General features: G+C 36.1%; 1 protein-coding gene across 18 annotated transcripts in view; it reads left to right on the top strand.

The window, feature by feature from the left end:
• ITSN2 (intersectin 2) overlaps positions 1-27,742 on the top strand; it is a 134,455-nt gene that overhangs the window by 79,867 nt on the left and 26,846 nt on the right. For 14 of the 18 annotated variants that reach the window (XR_011426544.1, XR_011426545.1, XR_011426543.1 and 11 more), the window contains 9 exons: positions 5,628-5,803; positions 6,119-6,263; positions 8,614-8,819; positions 10,771-10,835; positions 12,714-12,880; positions 15,822-15,867; positions 15,949-16,070; positions 17,825-17,921; positions 18,397-18,588. Coding sequence is in view for 14 of the 18 variants with exons in the window: in XM_070236576.1 (XP_070092677.1) it covers positions 5,628-5,803; positions 6,119-6,263; positions 8,614-8,819; positions 10,771-10,835; positions 12,714-12,880; positions 15,822-15,867; positions 15,949-16,070; positions 17,825-17,921; positions 18,397-18,588 (1,216 nt within the window). In the remaining 4 variants the exon portion in view is untranslated. Of the gene's footprint in view, positions 1-5,627; positions 5,804-6,118; positions 6,264-8,613; positions 8,820-10,770; positions 10,836-12,713; positions 12,881-15,821; positions 15,868-15,948; positions 16,071-17,824; positions 17,922-18,396; positions 18,589-20,559; positions 23,855-27,742 lie in introns of those variants that run through there. The other 4 variants (XM_070236586.1, XM_070236585.1, XM_070236583.1 and 1 more) reach the window with 1 other exon arrangement.

A 27,742-nucleotide genomic window follows, 5' to 3' on the forward strand; every position in this document is an offset into this window, starting at 1 on the left:
CATATTTATATTTGTGAAACTACATTCAGGTCAACATACAGTACATGGAGCACTTAGGAAGGTACCACATACCTCCCCGTCAGACCTCCCCATTCTGACCCATGGATGGAGATGAGGAAGATTCTTGATAAGGCTGGAGGGCTTGGGATCTAGAGCACAGGAAGAGAGAGTAGTGGAAGGACTAGATACCTTTTCCTTTGTGATTAGAGAGCTGTAGGAAAGGATGGATGGGATTATAAACAAATTTTGCTGAGGTAGAAGGTGAGGTTAGATCCAAGGGCTTCTGTATTCTTGCTAAGATAGGAGGCAAGGTCTAATCAACTTAATGTATGAGAGTGACAGAGGAGGTTTGATTGAAAGTGAAAAAGATTAGAAATTCCACTGAGCCCTGGAAACGTTTTCCATGACAACCTGTTTTTCTAGCCTTCTTAGCCCTTAATGCCATTTGAAGTAATAGTTTCCCTAGGTCTGTGAGAATCTATGTAAAATTTTTAGTTTAACTCTCTATGTAAATTGACAACTAAACATTAATTAGAAGTATAAATGACAGATATGATATTGATTAAAATTGGTCCCTTACAAAGCAAACTTGGCTTAACTCTAAAGACTAAATGAATGGGCTTTTTCTTGTTGATAAGGTTGAAAATATTAGGAAAAACTATTAAAGTAATTATGCTTTTAAAAGTTTGTAGGAAAAGCGGGAAGTTAGTGTTTGAATGCCAGTGCTCATACCTTTCAGTGACCTTGACTCGAGACCAAACTTTTGAATCAGGTATATTGCTGGGCATTCTGCTTTAGGTTGCATAATTCCTCAGGGTTTATTGTGTTCTTGTCTTCATTTTTATTGCTCTGGCTCAGGTAATTTAAATTAGTCTTAAACTAGATCTACAGGATAAGATTGCATCAGTGGTTCTTTCTGTTCTATTTCGGAACACCATTTTATGGTAGTTACATAGCTATGATACTATCTAGGTGCATAGTTTAACCACGGCAGCTCTGGTTGAGATATTTTCTAATTATCTCATTCATGATATAATAGATAACCAGACTTATAACATTAAAATTAGAATAATTTACCATAAACACAAATGAAGTTGCCATGATAATAAATCCATTTGTTATTAATTAAGATTTGAGTGTATTGTTTATCTAATTTAGACTAGTCCATTTAAGTTAACGTTTGTTGAATTTCTAACCATGTGCCTGCTGGGATATATAAAAATGAATAAGGAAACCAAAATCTAGAAAGAAAACAGAAATATGTATAACTATATGAAATATAACATAAGTTTAGATTAACAATTTAGAGAAACAAAGTACTATGGGAACTTAGAGGGTTAAGCAATAACACAACCAAATAGAATTGGGAACATTTTCCCCAGTGATAGGATGGAGGAAGGCCTCAAAGGATTATGCTTTATGTTTGTTTAGTGCTTTACAGTGTACTAAGCACTTTTATAAATATTCTCAATTTTATCCTCAAAATAACCTGGTGGAAGTTAGGACAGGTATTTCCCCCCAAATTTATAGATGAGCAAACTGAGACTTGCGATAATATTTATTATCTTACAGAGGATAACCAACCATGGCTAAAACTGAAACATAGCTCTTTTAACTTCTAAATTTGTGTTCTTTCCCCTAAACCACATAACATTCTGGGCAGGAAGAATAGCTTGAACAAAAACACTGAGACGTGAGTATGCTTAAAGGATGTCACATAACTGTTTGCCTAGAATATGGGACAAATGTTAGGAGATGGAGCTAGGAAGATAAAGTTGGAACTTGGCAAAGAAACCATAATTTCAGAGGCCTTGAATTCTGCACTAAGGAGTTTGAACTCTGAAGAGCTTTAAATTAGAGAGACAGGATCTCCTAGGATAAAAATGGTAATGGATCTGGATTGACTTACCACAAAGTAAGAGATATCAAGATTGGAAAGGGAGAAGTAGGATTTTATTTGCAGGAGACATGATTGTCTATGTAGAAAATCCCATAGAATCTATGAAAAAGCTACTAGAACTGATAAATGAGTTTAGCAAGGTTGCAGGATACAAGATCAATATACAAAAATCAGTTGTATTTCTGTATACAAGCAATGAATATTCAGAAGTTGAAATAAAAAAATGCTTAGAGATAAAACTGACAGAAGATGTGCAAGACCTGCTTATAGAAAATTACGAAGTATTGTTGAGAAAAATTGAAAGCCTAAATAAATGGAAAGATATACTATGTTCATGGATTGAAAGACTCAATATTGGTAAGAAGATCTCCTCAAATTGTTTTATAGATTCAGGGCAATTGCAGTCAAAATCCCAGTAAGCTTTTTTGTAGAAATTGACAGGCTGATTTAAAACCAAAACAACTTTGGAAAAAAGAAGAACAAAGTTGGAGTTTACGCTACCTGAATTTAAGGCTTATAAAAGTTACAATAATCAAGATGGTGTTGTATTAGTATCCAGATAGGAAAATAGATCAATGGAACAGATTAATAAGTACACACCCCCACACACACACCCACACACATATATTGATTTTTTGACAAAGGTACAAAGGTAACTCAGTGGAGAAAGGATACTCTTTTCAGTAAATGATGTTAGAACAATTGGATAGCCATATGAACAAAAACGAATTTCAATATATTCCTTGCAACATATATAAAAATTAACTAAAAATAGATCAAATGTAAGCCTAAAACTGTAGAACTTCTGGAAGAAAACATTGGAGAAAATCTTTGAGTTTGGGCTGCTCAAGGATTTCTTGGATTCTTAAATACAAAGAGTACAGGGTTTCTTTTTGAGGGAGAATGTTCAGTAATTGATTGTGGTAATGGTTGCGTAACTGAATATACAAAAATCCATTGAGTTGTATGCTTTAAATGGGAGAATTGTGTGGTGAATTATATCTTGATAAAACTGTTGTTAAAAATATATATAAAAATATATATAAAAAAGTTAAACACACACCTACCGTCAGCCATTCCACTCCTAAGTATTTACTTGAGAGGATCGGCAGCATATGTCCATACAAAGCAAATGTTCATAGCAGCTTTATTTATTTATTTATTTTTTTTGAGGAAGATTAGCCCTGAGCTAACTACTGCCAATCCTCCTCTCTCTCTCTTTTTTTTTTGCTGAGGAAGGCTGGCCCCAAGCCAACATCCATGCCCATCTTCCTCCGCCTTATATGTGGGACGCCTACCACAGCATGGCTCCTGCCAAGCGGTGCCATGTCCACACCTGGGATGCAAACAAGTGAACCCCGGGCCGCCGAGAAGCAGAACGTGCACACTTAACCGCTGTGCCACTGGGCCGGCCCCAGCAGCTTTATTTTTAATAGCCAAAAACTGAAAACAACTCAAATGTCCATCAATCAGTAAATGGATAAACAAATTGTGGTACATCCATACAATGTAATAATACTTAGAAATAAAAAGGAATGGACTATTCAAACTCACTACAACATGGATGATCTCAAAATAATTAGACTGAATGAAAGAAGCCAGACCAAGAAAAAAGATACATATTGTAGATTTTATTTATGTAAAGTTCTAGAAAATGCAAACTAATCTGTAATGACAGAAAGCATATCAGTATTTTCCTGGAGATGGGAGAGGGTCGTATGGAGGAATGGGAGGGAGGACTTTTCAGTGAAGCAAAAGGAGACTCTTGGAGGTGATGGATGTGTTCATTAACTTGACTGTGGTGATTTTTCACAGGTGTGTATGTCAAAACATCAAATTTAGCACCTTAAACATAAAATTTATGTTAATTATACATTTTAAAACTTTTAAAAAGTCTTAATGGATATGGAGTCACTTACCATATAAAGTTTACATGAAATCTGTGTCAAATCCATGTTTTAGAAAGATCGTCTGAAAAGTATAGAAAATGGAATGGAGAACAGAGACACAGTTGGCTTGAGCAAACATATATTATGCTGGTTAATGAGTGTCAAAGGGCTCACAGACAAATGGAAGAGATAGATGTAAATAACAACTCGGTATAATAATGCTAATTATAACAGTGTATATGAGATAGCTCTGGCCTAGGTTGGAGGCAGTTAACAGAATCTTGAAGGGTGAATAAAGATTATAGTAGTCTAGGTGTGAAACGAAAAAAGCCTGAAGTAGATTGGTTGGGAGGGTGGAGTTGAAAAAAAATTCAGAAGAGCTTTTTAGTGGCAAAATCAAAAGTTTGGCTATGAAAGTATAAGACAGGTAAGAGCCAAAGATTTTTCTATTTAGAATGACTAAGTCTTTGATGATAAGAATAACAGAAATATAAGGAATTTAGAAGGAATAGACCAGGAGAAAAAAACAAGTTCAATCTTAGACTTGAGTTGGAAGTTCCCATGGCACGTTCAGTTGAAGATATTTTTCAAGTAGCTGAAAGTACAGTCTTGTCCCTTTGGAAAGAAGTCGGTTCTGAGAATATAGCTATTGGATTCATTTTTGGATAGAGACTGATCAAACTGTAGGAGCGAGTGGGCCTGTTCAGGAAGTATATAGTGTGAGGTAAGAAAGCCAATGATGAAACTTGAAGTGTCATCAGTGTTTAAGGGACAAGGACCAAGAAGCAGAGGAAGAGGCGCTGTGAGGACAGAGGATATCAGACTGTAGGAGGGAAATGTCTGAGAGAAGAAATGAAGCCAAAAGTCACCTATGTGTTTTCCAGTTGGAAAATAGTATTCAGAGAAGATTATATAGTTCTCTTAGAATTCAAGAAGACTGATTAGGAACAGAGAAAACGGAGTAAAAAAACCAAAACAAAGTAATGATTAACTATAGAAAAATAAAAGTTTACAAGAAAAGAAATGTAATTGGCAGAACACTGCATGACTCAGATGTGAAATATTTACATAGTCATAATAATATAAACATTGAATATAATTTAACCAAAAATTATGATATAGGAATTTTGGTAGAATAAGAGGATGCAATAAAAGAAAGTTAAATATTTATTTTCCATAACCAAAAACCAATAGATAATGTCTAGAATTGAAAAATTCAAGAAATAGCAGTATAAATACATTATTTAGAAATATAGAGGGGCTGGCCCTGTGGCGCAGTGGTTAAGTGTGGACATTCTGCTTCGGTGGCCCGGGGTTCACCAGTTCAGATCCCGGGTGCAGACATGGCACCACTTGGCACGCCATGCTGTGGTAGGCATCCCACATATAAAGTAGAGGAAGATGGGCACGGATGTTAGCTCAGGGCCAGTCTTCCTCAGCAAAAAGAGGAGGATTGGCAGCAGTTAGCTCAGGGCTATTCTTCCTCAAAAAAAAAAAGGAAAAATATAGAGAAGAAATAACTAAGAATGGAAAATTATATTTAGGAGTAGAAATCAGGGCCGTAGGAGCCATGGGGTCTTCCATCATAAGCCTGTATAATGCTATGTGTCTTTGTAAACTATTTTCATGTGTTCTTTTGGATAAAATTTAAAATTAAATTTTAAAAGACACCTTGTCAATCATCAGAGATAGCAACCTATTACTTTGTAGAAAGTGCCTTAGCTATTTTAGTTAGGCTTAATTCTGATAATGAAGCTACTATACAATAATCTGCATCTCTCTCCGTTGTAAATGTGTGACTTTCTAAGCACAGTTAACCTTTCTTTTCGTTTCCATAGGTTGATGAAAAAACCGTAGGAGAACCTGGTTGGCTTTATGGCAGTTTTCAAGGAAGTTTTGGCTGGTTTCCATGCAACTATGTAGAGAAAATGTCATCAAATGAAAAAGCTGTGTCTCCTAAGAAGGCCTTACTTCCTCCTACAGTATCTTTATCTGCTACCTCAACTACTACTGAGTATGTTTTTAGCTAACAATGGCGTTTATATAGCTCTGAACACATCTAAATACCTAGTATGTACTTGTGTCAATTTGCTACTTAATCATATTACAATCTGTACTGGATTCTCCAAGAGCCCTTTAAAATGTGTTCTAAATTTAATACTGAAGTTTAGTAAGTGAAAACATAGGTCAGTAGTTTGTCCATGAATTCTTTTTTTCCCACAAGTTGTGTTTAAACACGATGTATATTATGTACAAGTTGATAAAGTGGTGGTACTTCATTAGATTCTAAACAATTAAGTATACTTATATCAAACTGTTGTATTTACAGATCACTTTCTTCAAATCAACCAGCATCAGTGACTGATTATCAAAATGTATCTTTTTCAAATCTAACTGTTAATACATCATGGCAGAAAAAATCAGCTTTTACTCGCACTGTGTCCCCTGGATCTGTATCACCTATTCATGGACAGGTATGTGTCCTTAATTTTTGTGTGCTTTATTGTTTGACTGTGCTCCTGATTCATATAAAATAGAATGAAGAGTTTTGTACAAAGGCGTCATTCACTCATTTAACGAGAGTTTGTAGCATTTGGTTTCTGTTCTTATCATTCACATCTGATGTGAAGTTGAAGAAATTATTGCTTAAAGCTTTCTCAACAACAGTTTATTCTCACAGTGTCAGCTTGCCGGGAGCTAAGATTTCTAAGCTCAAAATATCATTTTTACAAATCCAATTGTATTATGCTTAATTTGTAGTTATTATAAGGAAAGATTTGGGCTTAAGGGTTTTTTGTTTTTGTTTTTCTTAAGTAAGTCATTTGTCTAGGAAGTGTGTTATATTTACTTAGCATCTGATTCAGATGTACACATTGTTACATTAACATTATTAAAAAGAAATCACATACTTCATCAGAATAAAGTCCTACAGATTTCACCTTCACTCAATATCCCTACAATTAAGAAGTCATAATCTATTGGAGACAAACATATAAATAAATAACTATAAAGTATGAGAAGTGTTGTAATAAAGATATTCTACAAAATCTTAAGGAGTATACAGAGGAGAGAATATCTCATTCAATCTGTGGGAATTGGAACAGGCTTCACAAAGGCCTAGTTATTTGAGTAGGACCTTTGAAGACAAGCAAGATTTCACCAAACAGAGAAGGAAAGGTATTCCTGTGAAAGAACAATTTGGGGAAAGTCACTGAGGCATGTTAACACAAGGAGTTTGCAAGAAACAAAAATTGTTTATAGTATGGCTAGAGTATAGGATTCTTGGAGATAAGGTTAAGAAGTGAAGATAGAGAGGAAGAGATTTATTTGCGAGGCGTTTAATACCATGCTAACCCATTTGGCAGTGGAAAGACACTGAAGATTTGAGAGAGAGATAACTGTGGCAGTAGTATGGAGGCCAGATTGGTGGAAGGAAGCAAAGGTAGGAGACCAAGTAAGGGAGGGTAATAAATAGCTAAGTAACGAGGGGTGATGTTGTGACCCAGTGCTGCAGTAATGAAAATATATAGAAGAGGAGGTGAATTTAAAAGAGTATTAGGAATAGACATAAAATTGGCAGGCCATTGGATGTGGAGTGTGAGGAACAAGTTGGAGTTAAAGATGACTCTTGAAAGCTTTTAGCTTGAGTAACTGAAAGGATGGTGATACCATTGTCTTGGGTTGGCAGTGCAGGAAGAGAGGGTTTGTTGGGTTCTAAAAATGATTATGTTTCAGACATGCACTTAGGTATCTGTGTGAGGGACAACCTGGTGGGAAGGCCTCGTAGGCAGTTTGATTTACAAGTCTGGAGCTCAGGAGGTAAAGTTAGACTGAAAATATAGATTTGAGAAGTCATAGGCATAAATGAGATTATCAAGGGAAATCAAGTGGAACAGAAATGGAAAGGGGCTGGACCACAGAGGAGTCATCAGTCACCAGAGAGTGAGCTTCAGGGACTACGAGGGTTTTAGTGATGTCAGCACTGTTCAGAGATCAGGGAAAGTAAGGGTTTGGAAGAAGCTTTTGGCTTTGAGGTTATCAGTGACCTTGTTAAGAAGAGGTTCAGTACTATCATGGGTGCAGAACCTAAATTAGACTGGATTGAGGGGTGAAATTGGAAAGCAGGTTTCAGACTATTCTTTCTTTAAGGAATTTAGAAGTAAGTAGACAAGCGGAGAGATTGGTGATTCAAGAGAAGGACTGCACAATGTTGCGAAGTATTTTTAGAAAATGGGAGGGCGTGGTAGAAGACTTAGAGCATAGGTAAAGAGGTTAGCCCTGTCAGCAAAACAAAACCACTCCTTCCTCTAAGAGAGGAGAGAAAGAAGAGTGAGCAAGAATACGAAGAAACTAAGAGACAGAAAGCGGGAAAGTGGAGGAAGCCAAGCACAACCGCATCTCCATTCTTAGCAGAGTAAACCGAGTCCCCTGCAGTGAAGAGACTGTAGAAACTGAGGTGGGAACAGGTTTACAGTAACTCTTTCCCTTTTTATTTGTTCCGTGATATATGCTTGATGGATTTATGAATACATGTCTTAAGTACCCACTGTTTACCTTCTATCCCTCTGATACTTTGTGCCAAGATGTTTCCTTGAATGGTAGGTGTTACATCTTTAACTTCACATAAGGCTACTCAGATGATTGTCTGTCACGTGTAATTTTAAGTCACTCAGTAGATTAAGGTTATCATAAGTTACCATTGATAATAACTCACCACCACACCAAACAGGTCTGCTGTTTGAGAAGTAAGTACATTATATACTAAGAAATAGAAATCATTGTTACCATTGTTTTTCTTTAAATTTTGTGGTTTTGTGTTCACAGGGACAAGTTGTAGAAAACCTAAAAGCACAGGCCCTTTGTTCCTGGACTGCAAAGAAAGATAACCACTTGAACTTCTCAAAACATGATATTATTACTGTCTTGGAGCAGCAAGAAAATTGGTGGTTTGGGGAGCTACGTGGAGGAAGAGGATGGTTTCCAAAATCTTACGTCAAAATCATCCCCGGGAGTGAAGTCAAGCGAGAAGAGTAAGCATTTTTGTGTGTTTGCATGAGGTGTCCATGTTGTCGTTTTTACTGAAGAGTCAGCCATAGTATGACTGACTGTACGAAAAATAAAAAGTTTACACTTGCATTTGAATATCAGAAAGGTAATTCCTAGAGTGAAAAAAGGCATATGTCAGGTATTTGTACCAGATTTAGAATGGCTTCTATTGTAGTTATTTCAGATTCCTAAAGTTTTCAAAGGGCGTAAATTTTTAGATCTGTTGCTTTGTTTGTACCATAAGGTCAGTTAGAGAAGTCACTTCCATTTCCTTTGGAGCGTTTCTCCTTTGTTGTTTACTATAAGTTGTCAATATTTAAATAAATCTTTATTGAGGGCCTCCCCTTTACCAGAGTGGGGCATTCCCATCTCTGGGCCTCCAGAGTTCTTTGAACAGCACCTCTCTTAGTGCCCACAACACCCTGCGTTGTAGTTATTTACTTTCTTACCCATACCCCTTATTAGAGCAGGAGCTCCAGGAGGGCGGGATCCACGCCTTTTTTTGTTTTTCAGTTTTTCCATGCCTGGGGTGATCTTGATGCATAGTACCTGCTCAGTCACATTAGCCCAGTGAATGAGGAGAGGAGTGGGGTGAATGAACGAACAATCAGATGAAGGAGCTTTCAGAATGACAGAAAGCAAACACAGGTCTCTGGCCTTTATTTCCCAGTCTGTAGGGGAGTCAGCTCATCAAACATCTTTAATACAAAGAAGTATACTCCAATATAGCTATGAGTAACTATCTCTTGTGTTTTATATAGAAGTTGATCTCAACAGAAAAACAGTCTGATTTAGTGAAAGGGGGCTGGTCTTTGGAAATCAAGAGGCTTGAATTCTGATGCTGCTGTTTTTGCCAGGCCGTGTGGAATAATCTATTTACTTGCTCTTCAGTTTTCTAATTGATTGAATGAAAAGAATAAACTAAATAATCTTTAAAAATCTTTTCAGTGCTGAGATTCTGTGTATCAATTTTTAGTTCAAATGCAGAAATTTCCTTTTCAGACTGCCATGGAATTTTAGATTTAGAGGTGTGTAATAATAACAGTAACATCAATAATACATAACTGACGTGTTTTGCTAGCATTGTGCTGGGCCCTTTATAGGAATTATCTTATTTAAACTCCATAACATTTTACAAAGAAAACTTAAGGACGAAGACATGAAGTTTAAATGCTTTTTAAAGGGCATTTCTTCTAACTTTTCAGTCAGTTACTCATCTTTTCTAACAGATAAGGCATGTAACTTGAAAACCTGCAGTAATGGAGAATTCAGCACTACACAAGGCAGTGCGTTCAGTTATGGCCATGGGTCGTAGGAAGGTTCCACTCTGTTTCCCTGAAAACTTCCTCACTGTGTAATTAACTCACTGTTCCTGGGGAGCTCTAGGGCATCCTATGGGTGTCGAGTTCTTAAACACGATAGTTTTCCAGATTTTTGAAAACAACTTCCTGGGTTAAATTGGAAATTAAAGCTATACCTGTTCTGAAATATAAAAATAAAGTTCTATTTATATAGTATATTTTTTAGTGTAGTGTGCTCTAAACAAATAATAAAATTTATATATTGCCCTTGTTTTTCTCTATACCATATGTGCTTTACCAGGTAATTGCCCATTTACAATATACTTGTGTCTTAAATTTCCTTAGAAAGGCAAACTATCTCACATTTGCAAAACTACTTACAAATCATATTGAAATTACTTTAATATATTAAAAAATTTAGAAATGTATAATTAGGCAGTTCTTAATCCACCAGGATTTTGTGTATGAGACTATTTCTAGCCTGTGTCTGAAACAATGTTTAGATTAATTTTAGAAAGCCCTACAAGAATGCACTGCTAAAACTTGCTGTATTCAAATCACCTTTATTGTTTTTTTACGTTGTTGTCTTTTTTTGTTTTGTTGTTTTTTATCTTTTTGTGTGTTTATTTGGCAGACCAGAAGCTTTGTATGCAGCTGTAAACAAGAAACCTACCTCCACAGCCTATACGGTTGGAGAAGGTGAGCTTTTGGCAATTTGTAAATGAGATGGGAGTGCGTTTTGCTCCTGGCTAATTATCTGACTTCCTACAGTTGTTGTTATTCTCCCTGCTTCTGTGTCTTCGGTGTTAAAGTGATGTTAGGAAAACCTGACCCTTGTCTATTTCACGTGAATGTTGAGGATACAGAAAAAAATATGGCTGAAAATACTTGGTAGTTTTAGAAAATTAGTACTATAAAAATTCAGCATAGACTGCCTCGATAAATAAGATCATAAGTAAAAAGTGTTGCAATGAGATAACACAAATATTTTTGTTTTCCTGTTATTATGTGTCTAGATTATTGAAATTTAGGATGTAAGGAAATTTCAGTACATTTAGTGGCTAACGTATTGCATTTTGATTACTGTATACCTTATAAATCATTAAGTAGCATTTGAAATCAGGATACGTGTTATCATAAATATTACAAAGAAAAAAATTGTGTAGCCCTTTGGGTTGTTTGACTAATTATTTCAATTTTGTTAATGTGCTGAAAAATGAAAGATTGTCTACCCTCATTTCAGACATTTTAATTTAATAGTTACATAAGTTTATAAATGAATTGTATATGTCCACTGTAAAATTAGTTGAATAGTTGAAGTACATTTCGTGTACTCAAGAAAATCAGTTTAATGGTAAATTAAACAGTTTTTTCAGTATCTACTATATTAGAAATTCTATGCTAGAGCCTGAAAGATGCAAAGATGAATAAAACACAGTCTCCCAAGTGCTCACAGTAGAATGGAAAGGATAGACATACAATTGTAATAAATTCTATAATGAGGGAACAAAACTTAATTTTGAGTAGGACCTGGGAATCCACGTAAGTGGCAATGTTAAATCCTCTTAAACAATGAATAGAGTCTTGCATAGTGACAAAGGAAGAGAAAAGCTCTTGTAGACAGAGGAAATGGCATGAGCCAAGGCACAGCTTTGAAAGGTTAAGGAACTTGAGGTCACCAGTGAGGCTGGCATCGTAGGTTTACTGTGGATTGACTGCTGTGAATGAGCTAGGAAGGTAGCGAGAGCATTTTGGAAAGGACCTTGCTTGCATATCTAAACCTTGAAATCATTTTTTGTTTTGTTAAATCAGCTAAACTGAGTAATATTGAGAATGGGAATATTTAGTAGGTCATAGATAGTGTTTCTGGTAATCTCCAGTTTATGATATACAGATCAAATTCTGTGTTGACGAATATAAATAAAACTAGAAAAGAAAGAAAAAAACTTCTATAAACCTGGTCATTGACTGTTTCTTCTAAGTTGTAGTAGTCACAGGAACAAAAACCAAAGCCAGTATAAAACTCAGACATTTCTTTTGAGGTCATTCATTAAGAAATATTTATCGAGCATCTGCTCCATGCAAGCACTGTGCTAGGAGCTGGGTCACCATGTTGGAACTTGGCCTCTCCTACTCGTGTTGGCTGAATGTTGGGCGTTTCCATAACTGTGTATATAAAAGAATTAAAGAGAAAAGAATTTAGCAGATTAAAATATATTTTGTGTAAGAAGTTTAAAAATTTTTTTTCACATCTTGACTCTCTGAAGATATTGATACCTGTTCATAGTTTTTGGGTTTGATATTTCTTTGATATCATGATAATAATAATATAATAATAGAACAATTAGAAAATAAAAGAAACCCCATGATCAAACTTTCTGTTGAATAATCTTTTCCTAGGAATTACATAATTGCTTAATTTCTTTTTCTGTCTTAAGATCTTATTATAGAATTCCTTAATTTAATGAATTCTTTTTACAGTGAATTTACACAAGATCTTGGCGATTAACATAATTTTTTTTTTACTTTTGTAATCTTACAACCACAGTTAGTTTCTTTCTGCTTTGTTCTCTACAGAGTATATTGCACTTTATCCATATTCAAGTGTAGAACCTGGAGATTTGACTTTCGCTGAAGGTGAAGAAATATTGGTGACCCAGAAAGAGGGAGAATGGTGGACAGGAAGTATTGGAGATAGAACTGGAATTTTTCCATCAAATTATGTCAAAGCAAAGGATCAAGAGGTAGAGTTATTTTTGTATAGAAACAGAATCATTCCATTCTTGTTGATCAAGATTCATACTTAAAACAGACACTCATGTCTGTGGTTTTGGTCAGGCTGCTTTGGTTACAGGGAAACCACTTAAGGTAGCTCCAGAAAACTAGAGTTTATTATAGGGATTCTGTTAGAGAGAGAAGTGAGACAGGATTTCATGAAATTCTGAGAATGAGAGCCATAGGTAGGGCTGGGCCTCATGATAACTGAAGCTAGGGTAATGTTTCCGGATTCAGGGAGGCTTACAAGGGACCGCCTTGAAAAGAGTCTGTAAATCTTTACTTTAAGGCTCTGACATTAATGTGACTCAGCTTACACTCTGAATTCTTGCTGTTTTTTATCCCACCATGATTATGGTATAGTGCAACAGTTCTCAAACTTTTTGGTTTCAGGAACTTTTTACTTTCTTAAAAATTATTAGGGACTCCAAAGAGTTTTTAAAAATGTATGGGTTATATCTAGTTATTTTTCTATATTAGAAATTAAAACTGAAATTTAAATGATATTTATTAATTGATTTTAAACTAAAATAAACCCATTACCTGGTAATGTAAATAACTTGCTTTTTATGAAAAACAGCTATATATTTTCCAAAAGAAAAGTTTAGTGAAAAGAGTGGCATTGTTTTATATTTTTGCAAATCCCTTTAAAGTCTGGATTAATGGAAGATAGCTAGATTTTCATATCTGTTTCTGTGTTCGCTCTGTTGTAATATGTTCTTTTGGTTGAAGTATATGAAGAAAATTCAACCTCACACAGATATGGGAGAGAACAGAGAAGTATTTTATAACATTTGCAGGTATCTTCTCTGGATGTTCTTCTTTGATAGTACTACACCAAAACTTGACAAATGTTAGGGGGCCGGCCCAGTGGCACAGAGGTTAAGTGCACATGTTCCACTTCGGCAGCCTGGGGTTTGCTAGTTCAGATCCTGGGTGCAGACATGGCACCTCTTGGCAAGCCATGCTGTTGCAGGGCGTCCCACATATAAAGTAGAGGAAGATGGGCACAGATGTTAGCTCAGGGCAGTCTTCCTCAGCAAAAAGAGGAGGATTGGCAGCAGATGTTAGCTCAGGGCTAATCTTCCTCAAAAAAACAAAAAAACTTGACAAGTGTTAAATTGTTATAGATTAGTTACAACATGGAGTCTGAAGCCATATCAGTGAGTATTTCTTACTATGATTATTAAAATTCACGAGGCTGTTTTGCATGTTGAGTGGATCTTTTACCCGTGTGTGATAAAACATTCATGGGTCACTTGGAAAACACTGAATCACTGATTTACACAAATATTGCCTGTGTTGACACATTTTGTTATACAATATCAAAAAGTCGTTCTGTTAATATCACCACTGATCTCATAGAAAAGTCTTAAGTGCTTTGAAGCAGTCAAGTTCATGGTGGTAGATACAAGTTTTCCAAAATTTTAACTTTCTCTTGAAAGCTTGAATTTTACCATTGGCAGCACATCTCATCAGCTGTTTTCTTTGAAGTGACAGGCTTACTTCATTTTTCTTTAAGAAAAATGTCTGCTAAATCCCAAGTCTGAAGAGTTTGTCATTTCATTCATTCTTTTAAGTAAAATTGTTGTTCCATTGAAAACGTAGTTTAGCTTACATTTAAATCACACAAGTGCTTTTCCTTGAGACCACCTTTGTGCTTTAGTATGCAGCAGAAACGCTTTAGGCACGCTTCCGTTTAGACACACAGAATTTTTTAAAGATGTGTACCTGAGGATTAAGATTTAATAAAATTTTTACTGCTTGATCAAGGACATTCTTAGGTAGAACTGGCTTAGTTTGTGTTACTGTGAGCATGTGGCTGTGAAGAACACTGTGACTACTAGTTTAATTTGACACCACTGCTGTGATTTGTGCTAAGGCAGCAGGAGTTTTACCCACCAGTGTAAATGTCAACACAGTGAAAGACGCAAATAATGTCTAGTGTTGTTATGGAAGTAGTTTTTATCTTCAGGACCCCTGAAAAGGGCTTAAGGACTACCCCGGGGATCCACAAACCACACTTGAGAACCCTTGAGACCACCTGGGTTGACTCCTGGCTCTACCACTGAGAGGCTGGGTGACCTTGGACAAGATACTTTACCTTTCTGTACCTCAGTTTCCTTCTCTGCAAAATGGAGATAATCATAATTACTTAATAGTGTTATTGTGAAAATTAAATATTTGAATATATATAAAATTCCTAGAACAGAGCCTCTTACGCAGTAAGTACTCACAGTATGTTAGCTCTTGGCTACTCTTAACTCTGCTTCAGTACTTTTTACTACAGCTGTGTCCACTCACAGAAAAAAATTTTAACCCCTTCTCTTTTCTTGTTCAAATTCCTGAAAAGAGGAAATGTGGTTGGCCAAACTTATCCTGTAAGTCAAACAGAAGTCATAGTGGCTACCCAGGTATGGGTGTTTTTGTTCTGAGGTCAGTTCAGAGGGAACATGGCAAAAAAAGTAAAAATAAAAACATTGCCTTCTCTGCAGCTGGAGCGAAACTCACAGGGCGCGTGTGTTGTATGTGGTGGGCATTGATGCTAAACCTGATAAATAGGATGTATTTGGCCTGTACTCTTCATACTATTACTTACAACATCAGTTCAACTCTGCTGCATCCACTGACTTTAATATTCAGGAAAGTTTCGGAAAACTAGCTGTTACTATTGAGTCCGTGTATGCCAGCATCAGCCACTTGTATATAGTGTATTCTGTTAGCAGGCCAGATCTCCCCATAAGTGTTTGATTCTTAACTTATTTGGTTATTATAAGGCTAATTGTCGTTTTGATCTTCATTTAAAGAAACAGGAATCCTGGAAATTAGAAATCTCTAATTCCTAATAACCTTTTACTTTTACATCTGGATTGTTGGAATATGATAAAACAGTCTATCTTTTCCTTACAGAGTTTTGGGAGTGCTAGCAAATCTGGAACATCAAGTAAAAAACCTGGTATGTATAATAATGAAGTTGAAAAATTACAAAGTGTTTACTAGACTTGAATTCATAGTTGGTTGTTTTTCTTCTTTTCAGAGATTGCACAAGTAACTTCAGCATATGTGGCTTCTGGTTCTGAACAACTTAGCCTTGCACCAGGGCAGTTAATATTAATTCTAAAGAAAAATACAAGTGGGTGGTGGCAAGGGGAGTTACAGGTAATAATCTTTAAATAACATTTATCAATTTTATTATGAAAGTAATGCATGCTCATTTAATAATAAAATTAATAAAAATTTTAGATCACCTGTAATCATACCACTTAGAGGTAATCAGTATTAACATTTTAGTGTATTATATTTCTCTCTAGTCTTTTCCCTGTTTATTTTTAGCAGAATTGAATTGATGTTATAGGTAACAATATGAAGAATAATTTTCTCTAAAGACATAATTGTTTTCCAATAATACCTGCTTTAATAAATTACAGGTCACCTTCTTAAAGGAAAGCATGGCATCCTCTTTGTCTGGGATAACCCCAGGTTTGCAGTATAGCCTCTAGGAGAAAAAACATGATCCAGGCTGTGTACTGAGAAAATATTACCCATTGGACAGGGCCCCCGGTCTTATGTTTTTGAAACAGCAGTGCACGAAAAGGAAGTGCAGGAGTAAATGACCTGGTTTTTTCCTTAAAATGTTAAGAGAGATAGTTATTGCATATGTATTGGTAAGGAAAGAGAGTTCTTTCCTCACGCCTAAAATTTCCTTACTAGTTAAAACTAAAAAGCATTTTAGGATTAAAGGATGATAAGAGATGTAAGAGCTGTATTTTTACATAAGATTGATGTATGATTGTAATACGGAGAATAAACACAGCTTCACTCTTGCAAATCAGAGTCTTATAATTCCTAAAGAACAGTGGAGGTTCAAAATTCACTATCTTCTTGAATAACCCCATGAAATTCCACCTTCTGGTTTGCTTTGAAAATTGACCCAACTAAGTGGGAACATGGCTCTCCACTAGTTTTATTTATGATCTCTTGATTAATTATTAACAAAGCTCCAAGAGGTATTTACTGTGGGCTATACCATTTTAAGTGTTGACTTGAACACTTAAATGAGGAGAACTCTAGAAAAGTCTTTTTGATTTATAAATATTATTTGTGTGAAATATGCAGATAATTCTGAGCATGAAAGACCTCCAAATAGACTTCTACAAATAGTGTTTTCAGCAGCACTTTGAGATGCATATTGAGTTTTCCACTTGTTTAATATTGACCTGGAAGGCCAATGCAGAATTCAGGGGTCCCAAGACCACCCTCACTTCTGACATCAATTGTAAGTTTGGAGGCCCCCAAGATAACTCTCAAGTTCAGTAATTCACTAGATGGACTCACAGGACTCACTGAAAGCTGTTGTACTCAATATTATGATTTATTATGTCAGAAGGATTTAGATTAAAATTATCCAAAGGAAGGAATGTATGGGGCAGAATTTAGGAGGGTTTCAAACACAGCTTCCAATTGTCCTCTCCCAGTAGAGTCATAGATGGCATTCAGGCCTCCTGGCAGCAGTGTACACGGAGTGTTGCCAAGCAAAAGAAGCTCCCTCGAGCCTTTTTGTCCAGAGTGTTTATTGGGGCTCCATCACATAGACATGGTTGAGCACCAGACCCAGTCTCCTGTCCCTCCAGAGGTGGAGTTCATATTAATGTGACCCAGAAGACCTACCATAAATCACATTGTTTAGATTGTCTGGCTTGGTTATGGCCCCCCACATAAACTGAGACACTCTTGCCAGTCAGGACATTCCAAAGGGTTAGGGATAACCTCCCAGGAGCCAAAGGCAAAGGCCAGACCTCTCTTTGGGCAAGGTTAAATTCCTTACTACACAGTCAGGGTTTTCTCATTTTTAGTTTATGTCTCAATAATTGCTTTTAATCTTATCTTTCATATTCCTTTTGCTAATTTCATAGGCCAGAGGTAAAAAGCGACAGAAGGGATGGTTTCCTGCCAGCCATGTTAAACTTTTGGGTCCAAGTAGTGAAAGAACTACACCTGCCTTTCATCCAGGTATGAAGCAGATTAACTCGTATTTCATCTTAGAGAAGTTTTGTTAAAACTCAGCAACTTCTTAGATTAGCCAACTCTTTGAAAAATATTAAAAATTCGTCCTTTCCTTACCTCTGACTAAAAGTAACATTACAATGAGAACTTTCTTAAAAAGTTCTGTATGCAAACAGCCAGCTGTTTGGTGATACTTGAACCACTTCACTCCTTGAAATTTTTCAAAACAGAATTGCTATACCATCGTACTTACTTAAAGCAAAGTGCTTCACTTGGATTTTTAACTGTAGTTAGGAAATTCTTGGTTTTTGTACAGCCAATAGGGGAAGGAAGGTGGGAGAGAGCAGCTTAAGGGAAATTTTAGCCTAATTTTAACATTTAATATTAGAGTAATTTAAATCCTAGGGGAATTTTAACATGTGATCCTTATAGGAATAATTAATTTCTTTAATTTGTTATTTTGTTGTTCTTTTTCCGGCAGTGTGTCAGGTGATCGCTATGTATGACTACACAGCGAATAATGAGGATGAGCTAAACTTCTCCAAGGGACAACTTATTAATGTTTTGAACAAAGATGATCCTGACTGGTGGCAAGGAGAAATCAGTGGGCTGACTGGTCTCTTTCCTTCAAACTATGTTAAGATGACAACAGACTCAGATCCAAGTCAACAGTGTGAGTAATATCAAACTATTTCTCTCTCAACTAATACAGAAGCTTTAATATGCATTCATTACTGTTCTGGATCAGATCTTAAACTCAGCTTTCTTAGCAAATGTTATGTTAATGTTTAAAGTAAGAAAAAACAAAAGGAAACCGTTTGCAAGATCAACAGTTATACTGCTTTATTTTAAATATTTTTTTCCTAGCTTCAGACCTTACTATTAGACTTTATCTGAAAAAGTTTCTAATTCTTTTTTGGGTTCTTTGGTATGACAGCAGTCAATACTGCAACTTCCCTTTTCCACCATCCTTTTTCAACATCCAGTGATCTTTTTCAGCTTAATAAAGAGTAGCTAGTAATTACCCTATTCACCTATTCAAAATTACCCTTTTAGTGTACAGATGCTGTTCATTTTGCAATCTTCTCATTTATTTCCCACATATTTACACATCATCCAGGTTAGAAGAAAACTAAAAACCTATTTAAATTGTTTTTTTACAAAACTCTCATTACATGATTTTTTTAGATCTATCTATCTAAAAAATCATGCCACAAGACATATATGAATCAGGATCTATTTTGCTATTTTTATTTTTTAATTTTTTTAATTTTATTTATTTATTTTTTCCTTTTTCTCCCCAAAGCCCCCCGGTACATAGTTGTATATTCTTCGTTGTGGGTCCTTCTAGTTGTGGCATGTGGGATGCCGCCTCAGCGTGGTTTGATGAGCAGTGCCACGTCCGTGCCCAGAATTCGAACCGACGAAACACTGGGCCGCCTGCAGTGGAGTGCACGAACTTAACCACTCGGCCACGGGGCCAGGCCCCTATTTTACTATTTTTAGAACAAGGGTCCACATCTCAAAGTGTGAAATTTGGTATTACATAAAATTATGGTAGTTACCTAGCCTTTCTTATATTTGACAATAAACATGCATTAATAATAAATTAGAGTATAAACAATACTTGGAAATATGTTTTACATTGATAAAATAGATGTCACTTTTCACACCCTTTTGATTTTTTGGGGGTTTTTTTTTTACAAAATACATCATGATATGATTTGTATTTCTATCATTCTTGTGAAATTATCTAAAAGATTTAACCTTTCATTTTAATTTGGTTTCTAGTAAGTAACCCAGTCAAAGCTGAGCTGTACTTATGCTTCAGTAGCAAGTATTATGAATTTATTTTATACTATACAATTTTGAAATATTGTATCATTTTCACTTTAGAGCTTATAAGGAGTTCTGCTCCTGGGAGAAGTCTTTCCTTTAGACAAAGCAAACTGAATTTTTCAGTCTGGAGGTGGGAGGAATCCAGTTTTTGATGGTTTGAATATTCCCAAAAATATCTAAGGGTTTCGGGAGTGGTAAAGAAAATTATAACTACTTAGGACACCTAAATGAATGACCATTTTTAAGCCCTGCTCATGGCTTGGCAGTTTTCAGTGCTTGCCAGTTGATCTGATTAATCAGAAATACCTGGGGTGCCTTTCCTGGACTTGAGAAAGGAAGACAGTCTTCGGACCTGCTGAGTCTGGAAAATCTTTGTCTAGTGATCCTTGGAGATATTCCAGTGTGTCACTGCATTAGCTTTTTTAGAACCTATAATATAAAGGGATGGTTTTCAAATGTTTTGTTGTTTATCTTGTTTTCCAGTGGTGAAACAGTTTTTTCCAGTTAAGTTTTATATAACTAAGAATACAAAGAACAGATAAAAGCATTCTGAAAGAAGAAACATCTTCTTTTAGAGGAGTGTATGAGTCAGTGAAAACTGGGTATATTTTAGATTACCATTTGTGTTTCTTGGGCTCTTATAAGTAATATTTTCATTCTATTATGTAATTAGGATTTTTTTTAAAGGTTGAGAATTTTAATAGTTCAAATTTGTGTAGTTGATGTTGCATGTTATTAGTCGAATTTTTTCTCACCCACTTAATTTGCTTTATGTTTATTTTATTCCTCATTTTTCTTTTTATAGGACCCAATGTTGTCTTCCAGTGTGAAAGCACCCCAGAGACCCACTATCCAAGTTTGACTCTAGCGTGGAGGCAGGGCAGGCAGCCCTGATCAAATATCTCCTACACAATTCATTAACTTCGTTTGAATGTTAGAGCCACTTGTGATTATTTCTTTGTGTTTCTAATTTACAGTTAAAATTTATTTGTAACAAGTTAAAGGATAGTGGGTCTTTGTGTGGCTTTCCCTGCTGTTCACTCTGGCATCCTTTAGCATTTTTCTTTTTTAATTTGGTAATTGTAGGTCATTAGCATGCATACTGAGTTTGCCCTTACATGGTGGGAGTTCCAACACACAAAGACCCACTATTTGCACAGGCTATTCTCGCTGGTTTGGAATGGGCTGCTTTGCTTTTCTAATGTTACTGCAACATGTATATTCATTGCAGAATTCAGATAAAGTTTGCTTATGTTTTGCTATTATGTTTGATCTAATCCTAATCACAGTGAGCTCTTCATTGATTCAATATGTGATTTGCCCCCAAATATGTACTGTTTACTCGATTACTTTTTCTAATATGCCACTTTGAGAACCAATATTTAAATTTGTTTAAAGACCAAGAACTGGAAATAACCATTTCTCTATTTTTGTGTATTTTGGGGTGGGAGCAATAACCCTTTCGGGGAGCTTGTCTTCTCTCATAGAAGAGGAAAGTGATGCCCCAGCAGTATGTGCGGAGTGGGATATGTTTCATCTGTTTCAGCTGCCCAGGAGTGAGCACTGCGCTGTGGTAGTTCCCTTAGGCTCTGTGTGCTCTGGGCTAAGGAGGAGACCACGTCAGGTGTGGCCGCAGTTCGTTGTTACTTCTGTATTGATGACCTGAAAATGAGTTATTTTCAATAAATGAAAGGCTCCCGTTGTTGACCATGAAATATGAAACCTTCCCTAGCTTAGACAGAGAATTTATATCTACATTTTAAAGTCAAAATTCATGTTACCTTTTTTTAATTAGGTGACTACATGTCCCAGGTCATGAAAGAACACCAGTTGACATTCTTTTTAATGCGTTTAGTAAAGATAGTAGGGACTCTTGAAGCATTTAAATGCCCCTGAAGCAGGCATATAGGCTCTATCTAGTCAAGAATGAATTCAAGTGAAGGCAAGGTGTGTGAGAGCTGGCATCCCTCTGTGTCCATGAGGCTTCTTTGAGGCTGCAAGATTGATTTTGCCATCCAGAATTCTCTGGCTAATATCTCTTCTTCAACCACATTGGCTACTTTGGCATAGGATTTTACTTCTTTTCGTTGAATAGAAAACATTTTAAAGATAACTAACAGTATTATAAACTAATATATGTGAGAGTACTTAGCTGAGACAAAAAAGAGTTTTAGTAGACAGTATGTAACTATATTGTCATCAATCAATGAGAAGTTTATGCAATTTAAAATGTTTACAAACTGCAGTGCAGTCTACTGTTCACGAATGTCAAAGTATTATCAGGACAAGTGTACATACAATCACAGGGTCTTATTTCCTCAGAGAGTTCTTTAAGAAGAGTGAAATCTGTTTTCATATCTGTGAGTTTAAGTTAGAGGCATATTTTGTGCAATATTTATGTTAGTGTGCCTATACATTATGAATGAATGATATCAGTTATCCATTGCCTAAATCATAACTTTACGACGCTTGAGAAAGAATCCACAGTTTAGTTAGAACTTCACAAAGTTCAAATGTCTGTGTTCCAGAATACTTCACACTATTGCGATGTATGGTGATACGTATGTGTGCTGCCTGGGGCGGGATTTCTAGTTTTAGACCACCTCAGTTTTTAGCATTTGGCATCATCATGGTACTTTTATAAAATGTGTCATTAGTAGGAAAGCAATAATATCTTTACAGGTGGCATAACAGATTTGCCTGCGGTCTCTAAAGGAGACTGTGCAAAGATTGAGTCCTTGTGAATTCAACTGACCTTCCAAATTGTACGGATTACTTGGTCTTGCCTTTTATCTTCCGAACTTTCTACTTTTACACCCTTTAGTTGAGTTTAGATTAAGGATAGTTACTTTAAATCCATTTTAAACCTTTAGGTTAGAAATCAGACCATGGCTAATTAGCCATATGATTTGCTATAACATTTTCTCTTTATAATTTTTAGTTTGGGCTTATCTAATAATACTGATAAATTATTTCAAAGGTATTTTTATAGCTCAAATCACTTCACTTTTACACTGATAAATATAGATTATTAAGAATGACATTCAGGTAGAGCTTAGCATCTGTAATCAATTTGAAAATAATTATTCATCGGGTACCTATGGACTAAATCACATAATGGCACATTTAAGCTTAATGTTGGTCTGGAAAATAAATTTACTGGGTTTACTGAAATACCACTCTTTGTGTGGGTGTTTCGTCATATATTTGAGAGAAGGCTAAAAGTAAAGGAAATTGTATGACATAAGATAATAACCTAAGTCCTTACAAGTGCATGCCATCCTTTGCAGTACCTCATATTCAGCCACGTACTTGCTCTCTTCCTCATTCAGTATGAGAGGCAGCTGTCACTTTGCTTAGAAAGCAAACATTACAAGGAAAGAGTTTGTCGCAAACATAGAATTTTTAAATGGGAGCACAACTGAATAAATCTGAACCCTGTAGGAGCTAAAGAATCAAAATATCTGTTTCTTTAAAGATTGCAATCTGTGATAATCATTTTTAATTATGTGATTAAACCTGATGGGTTTTCCAGTATTGAAAAAAATCCGTTCTAAAACCAAAGCTGATCTTTTAGAAAATTAGAAAATTTAAATCAACCTTACCTGTTATATAGTTTCCTCTAAAACTTTATCTTAAAGAATCATTTTAAAATAATACTATTTAAAAAATGTAACTGCTATTTTAAAATATAATATGAATACTGATAGTTTAAAATAAAGAAACTGGGGGAAGGAAAAGTAGAGAAGAAATGCCAATTCCAGTCCAAAGCTTTATTTGCCAAGTTTTCTTAGAATAAATTTTACCAAGTTATAAATTCTTGTAAATAGAATCTGTAATGGAAATACTGATAGACTTCTACCTAAAGTGGCATTATTGGATGCTGCTGTGATGCTACTGTAATGTAATAAATTATTAAATTGTTGCAAAGTGCTGTTTTTGCCTTAAATTTTTATTTTGTGTGTCTTGAAAACTATAGTGTTAAAGGTATTGAGATTGTGCAAATGCTGGGCACGCTTGGCATGAGGTAATCTGTTTTTATTTTTACAAAACTGTAATATAACTATGCAAGTGTGTTTATTAAAAGGACACAAATTACATTACTTGTATTGTGTATTTCTTTTGAAGCATCCTTTAAGACTTATCTTCAATTGTTTAAATGTAGTTGTGATTGAATTTACTTGAGATTTCTCTTTTTCCTTGACATAGTCTCTGGGTACAGGCCAACGAATTGTTTTGTATGACAAGAAGCAAAAGAAATTTTTAAGTGGTCAAGATTGAGGTGGTTGGATCTCAGGTAATCATACATACCTCAAAAGCAAAAGAAATTTTGATTTGAAAGTAAAAGAAAATATAATCTAGGATAATAATAGACTACTATGTTAGTTACAATTTTTATTCCAACTTTTTTCCTAAAAGGATTGGAAGAATGTAGAATAAGACATTTTTAGTACAAAATAAAAGTCTATATGAAAGAAACTGCAGTGAATGCTTCAGGGCACAGAGTTAAGCAGAGTATTACACTTCCGTAATCAAGTTGGTGGTTTCACCTTGAGTGGAGAAAACATAGTTCAAAATCCAACCCATCCATCAATGTGTAGCAGAAACAACCTCTTTACAAAAAACCTTCGTTTCTGGAAGTCATTCAGCTAACATATATTGAGTATTTGCATAAGGCCAACAGAGTACTAGGTGCTGATATGAAAATGAGTGTCAGGTGGTCCTTAGCCTTGGGTCGTACCCAGCTCTGCGAGGAGATCAGGCGCATACGCAGATACTTAGTAAACAGCGTGCTAAGCACAGTGGTGGATACTTAGTGGGCACCAAGAGAGTACAGAGGAGGAATACATAATTCAACCATAGATTGGTGAATGAGACAAGACTTCCTGGAGGAGGCAACTGCCTGATCTGTAAGATAAGTAGGAGTAAGCCAGATTAGGGGGTGGGATGGTGGAGAATATTTGATAAAGACAAGAAACAGCATGGGTGGAGGAGGGGACATGTGATTCTAAGCAGTTCATTATTGCCAGAGTGACAGTACAAAGCCAGGAACAGTGAAAGTTGAGGCTTAGAGGCAGAGCGAGGGCTAAATCAGAGATTCTCTAGCTTGGCTGCTCATTGGAATCACCTGGGGAGCTCTAAAAAATACCGGTGCCTGAGTCCTCATTTAAATGGCCTGTAGTGTGGCTGGGGCATGGAGAGTTTTCAGAGCTCCCCAGGTGATTCTGATGTGATGCCAAGGTGAAGAAAAAGTGATGAAACTGAGTAAAGAACTGTTTCTGAGGGAAAATTAGCAGGAGTCGGGGACTGATGGGCATATGCGGGCAGGCAGAAGAGTCAGTGTGATTCCCAGGTGTGTTTCTTGGTGACAGGGTAGAATAATGGTGCCACCAACTGCAGAAAAGAATCAGAGTTGGGGGAAAAAGATGAGTTTGGTTTTGACTACAGAGTACCTGTGGGACATCCAGATAGAAATGTCAAGGAAGTAGTCCGATAATGCTGAAGATGTACAGCATCAGATGTGCGTCAGCTGGCGGAATGAATCTCGATAGTTGTTGAGTCAGTAAAAGTAAATGAGATTACTAGGGGAGGAAATCAGACCTTTGAGGGGATCAGCAGTTAAGGGTTGGATAGTGAAAGGAACCCGTGGAGACAGGAACCAGAGGATCTAGGAGAATGAAGAGATTGCTGAGCTAAGATCGCTGCCATTTTTATAAAATAATGAAGTTCTGGCTGTACAACCATCACTCATGCAAGTAGAAAGAAGAGTGCTCTTTATTGAGCACTTATTAGTCTAGGTTCTTTTCTAAGGTCTCAAATGTATTACCTCATTATTTTCTGTTTACAGATGTGGAAATTAAAACACAGAGGTTAAATAACTTGTCCAAGGTTACACAGCTGGTAGGTTGCACAGCTGGGTTCAAACACAAGTGGTCTGTCTCCAGAGTCCACATTCTTAATCGCTACACTAGTATGCTAATATTGCCACCATTTTTATAATCATGAGGTTCCTGTAATACAACCATCACTTGAACCAATGAAAAGAAAAGAGGAAAAATCAGAGGCTGCACAGTGTTTCCTCTATGTAAAAAGTACACACAGAGACAAGGAGGTGAGGACTGAATATAATAAACAAGGACAAGGATCTATAAGAAGGATAAGCTGAACATAATCACTTTTTTTGGTAATAGCTTTATTGAAATAAAATTTATATGCCTTATAATTCCCGCAAGTATACAATTCAGTGGTTTTTCAGATATTCACAGTTGTGCAACCATTACCACAATCAATTATAGAACATTTTTATCATGTCAAAAAGAAACCCTGTACCCTTTTGCTATCACCCTGCTGTCTTTCTATGCACCCCCCAGCCCTAGGCAACCACTAATCTATGTTCTGTCTCCGTATGTTGGCCTATTCTAGACACATGTAAATAGAGTAAAATATGTCTGGGATTTTTGTGATTGGCTTATTTCACTTAGCATAATGTTTTCAATGTATGTTGTACTGTGGTATGTATTAGTACTTCATTCCTTTTTATGGCCAAATAATATTCCATTGTATGGATGTACTACGTTTTGTTTATCCATTCATTAGTTGATAGACGTTTGAGTTGTTTCTGCTTTGGCTATTATGAATAATGCTGCTATAAACATTTGTGTATAAGTTTTTGTATGGACATAGACCTTCATTTCTCTTGGGTATATAACATAGGAATGAAATTGCCAGGTCAAATGGTAATTCTGTGTTTAACTTTTTGAGGAACTCCCTTTTTCCAAAGTGGCTGCACCACTTTTTATTTTCACCAGCAGTGTACAAGGGTCTCTCTTTCTCCAATTCTCACCAACACTTGTTATCATCAGACTTTTTATTATAGCTATACCTGTGGGTGTGAAGTGACATCTCATTGTGGTTTTGATTTCCGTCTTCACGATGACTGCTGATGTTGAGCATCTTTTCATTTGCTTGCTGGCCATTTGTATATCGTCTTTGGAGAAATGTGTACTCAGATCCTTTGCCCATTTTTTTAATTGAGTAGTTTGTCTTCATAACCACTTTTTAAACTTTGCTTTAAACAAGGACAACAAATTATGAAAGCTGTGCTTAAGAGAGAGGTTTTAATGCTGTAAAAGGCAAAATCACTTGGTCAAAGAGAGTGATCAAATGAGTGTAGTGGAAGTGCTGCTTTGAGTCCTGGCTGTACCAGCTCACCCCCCGAGCCTTAGTCTCATCTGCCTATGAGGATAGTAATACCTACAGTGCAGATGAGACGTCAGGGATTTATGAAGCACAAGTTCAATGTCTGACACAGAGATGCTAGAAATAACATCTAACATTTACTAAGCATTTGCTGTGTACCGAGTGATGGACTGGGCTCTTTGGGTGTGTGTCGGGTTAGGAAGTGTTAGAGTTAGAACTCGAGTCCAGATCTGACTCCCAAACTCGTGCTCTTAGCCACCCCCCATGCTGCTTTCCATTAACTAGGAGCTGCTCTTACTCCAAATCATGAAAGCATAACAATCATCAGTCAATTCCAAGATACAGGTGAGAAGAGGATAAAGAAAATTAACTGCTTTGAATGAGTCCAGGCTAGTCAAGTTACATTTCAGGGTAGTGGGAGGACCCTCGGCTGGGATCCCTGTGTCACCAGTGGTCATCTCTTAACCACCATGAAATGAGAGTCAGGCAGTGGTGTAGAATTCGTGTGTCCTAAACTCAGCAGTTTGGGGCAAAGCCTCCAATTATGTAGGATAAACATTTGAAAATATGGGCTGTATGATCATACCATTGGGGAAAATTAGGGATGTAGCAGTCCGTTTAGTAATACCAAAAAAAATTACATACATCACATATGAAACTCCTGTTGCCCCAGGACAGTACTGTAGTTGTGGGTGTACTGATATAAAGTGCTGAAGTATGTGGAACAGTCTGTTTGAAATTGTCTGTCAGATAACAAGCTACTAATTGCATGCCTGACAGAGTAGACA

This window comes from Equus caballus, chromosome 15, assembly GCF_041296265.1.
Source record: "Equus caballus isolate H_3958 breed thoroughbred chromosome 15, TB-T2T, whole genome shotgun sequence".
Lineage (NCBI taxonomy): Eukaryota > Metazoa > Chordata > Mammalia > Perissodactyla > Equidae > Equus > Equus caballus.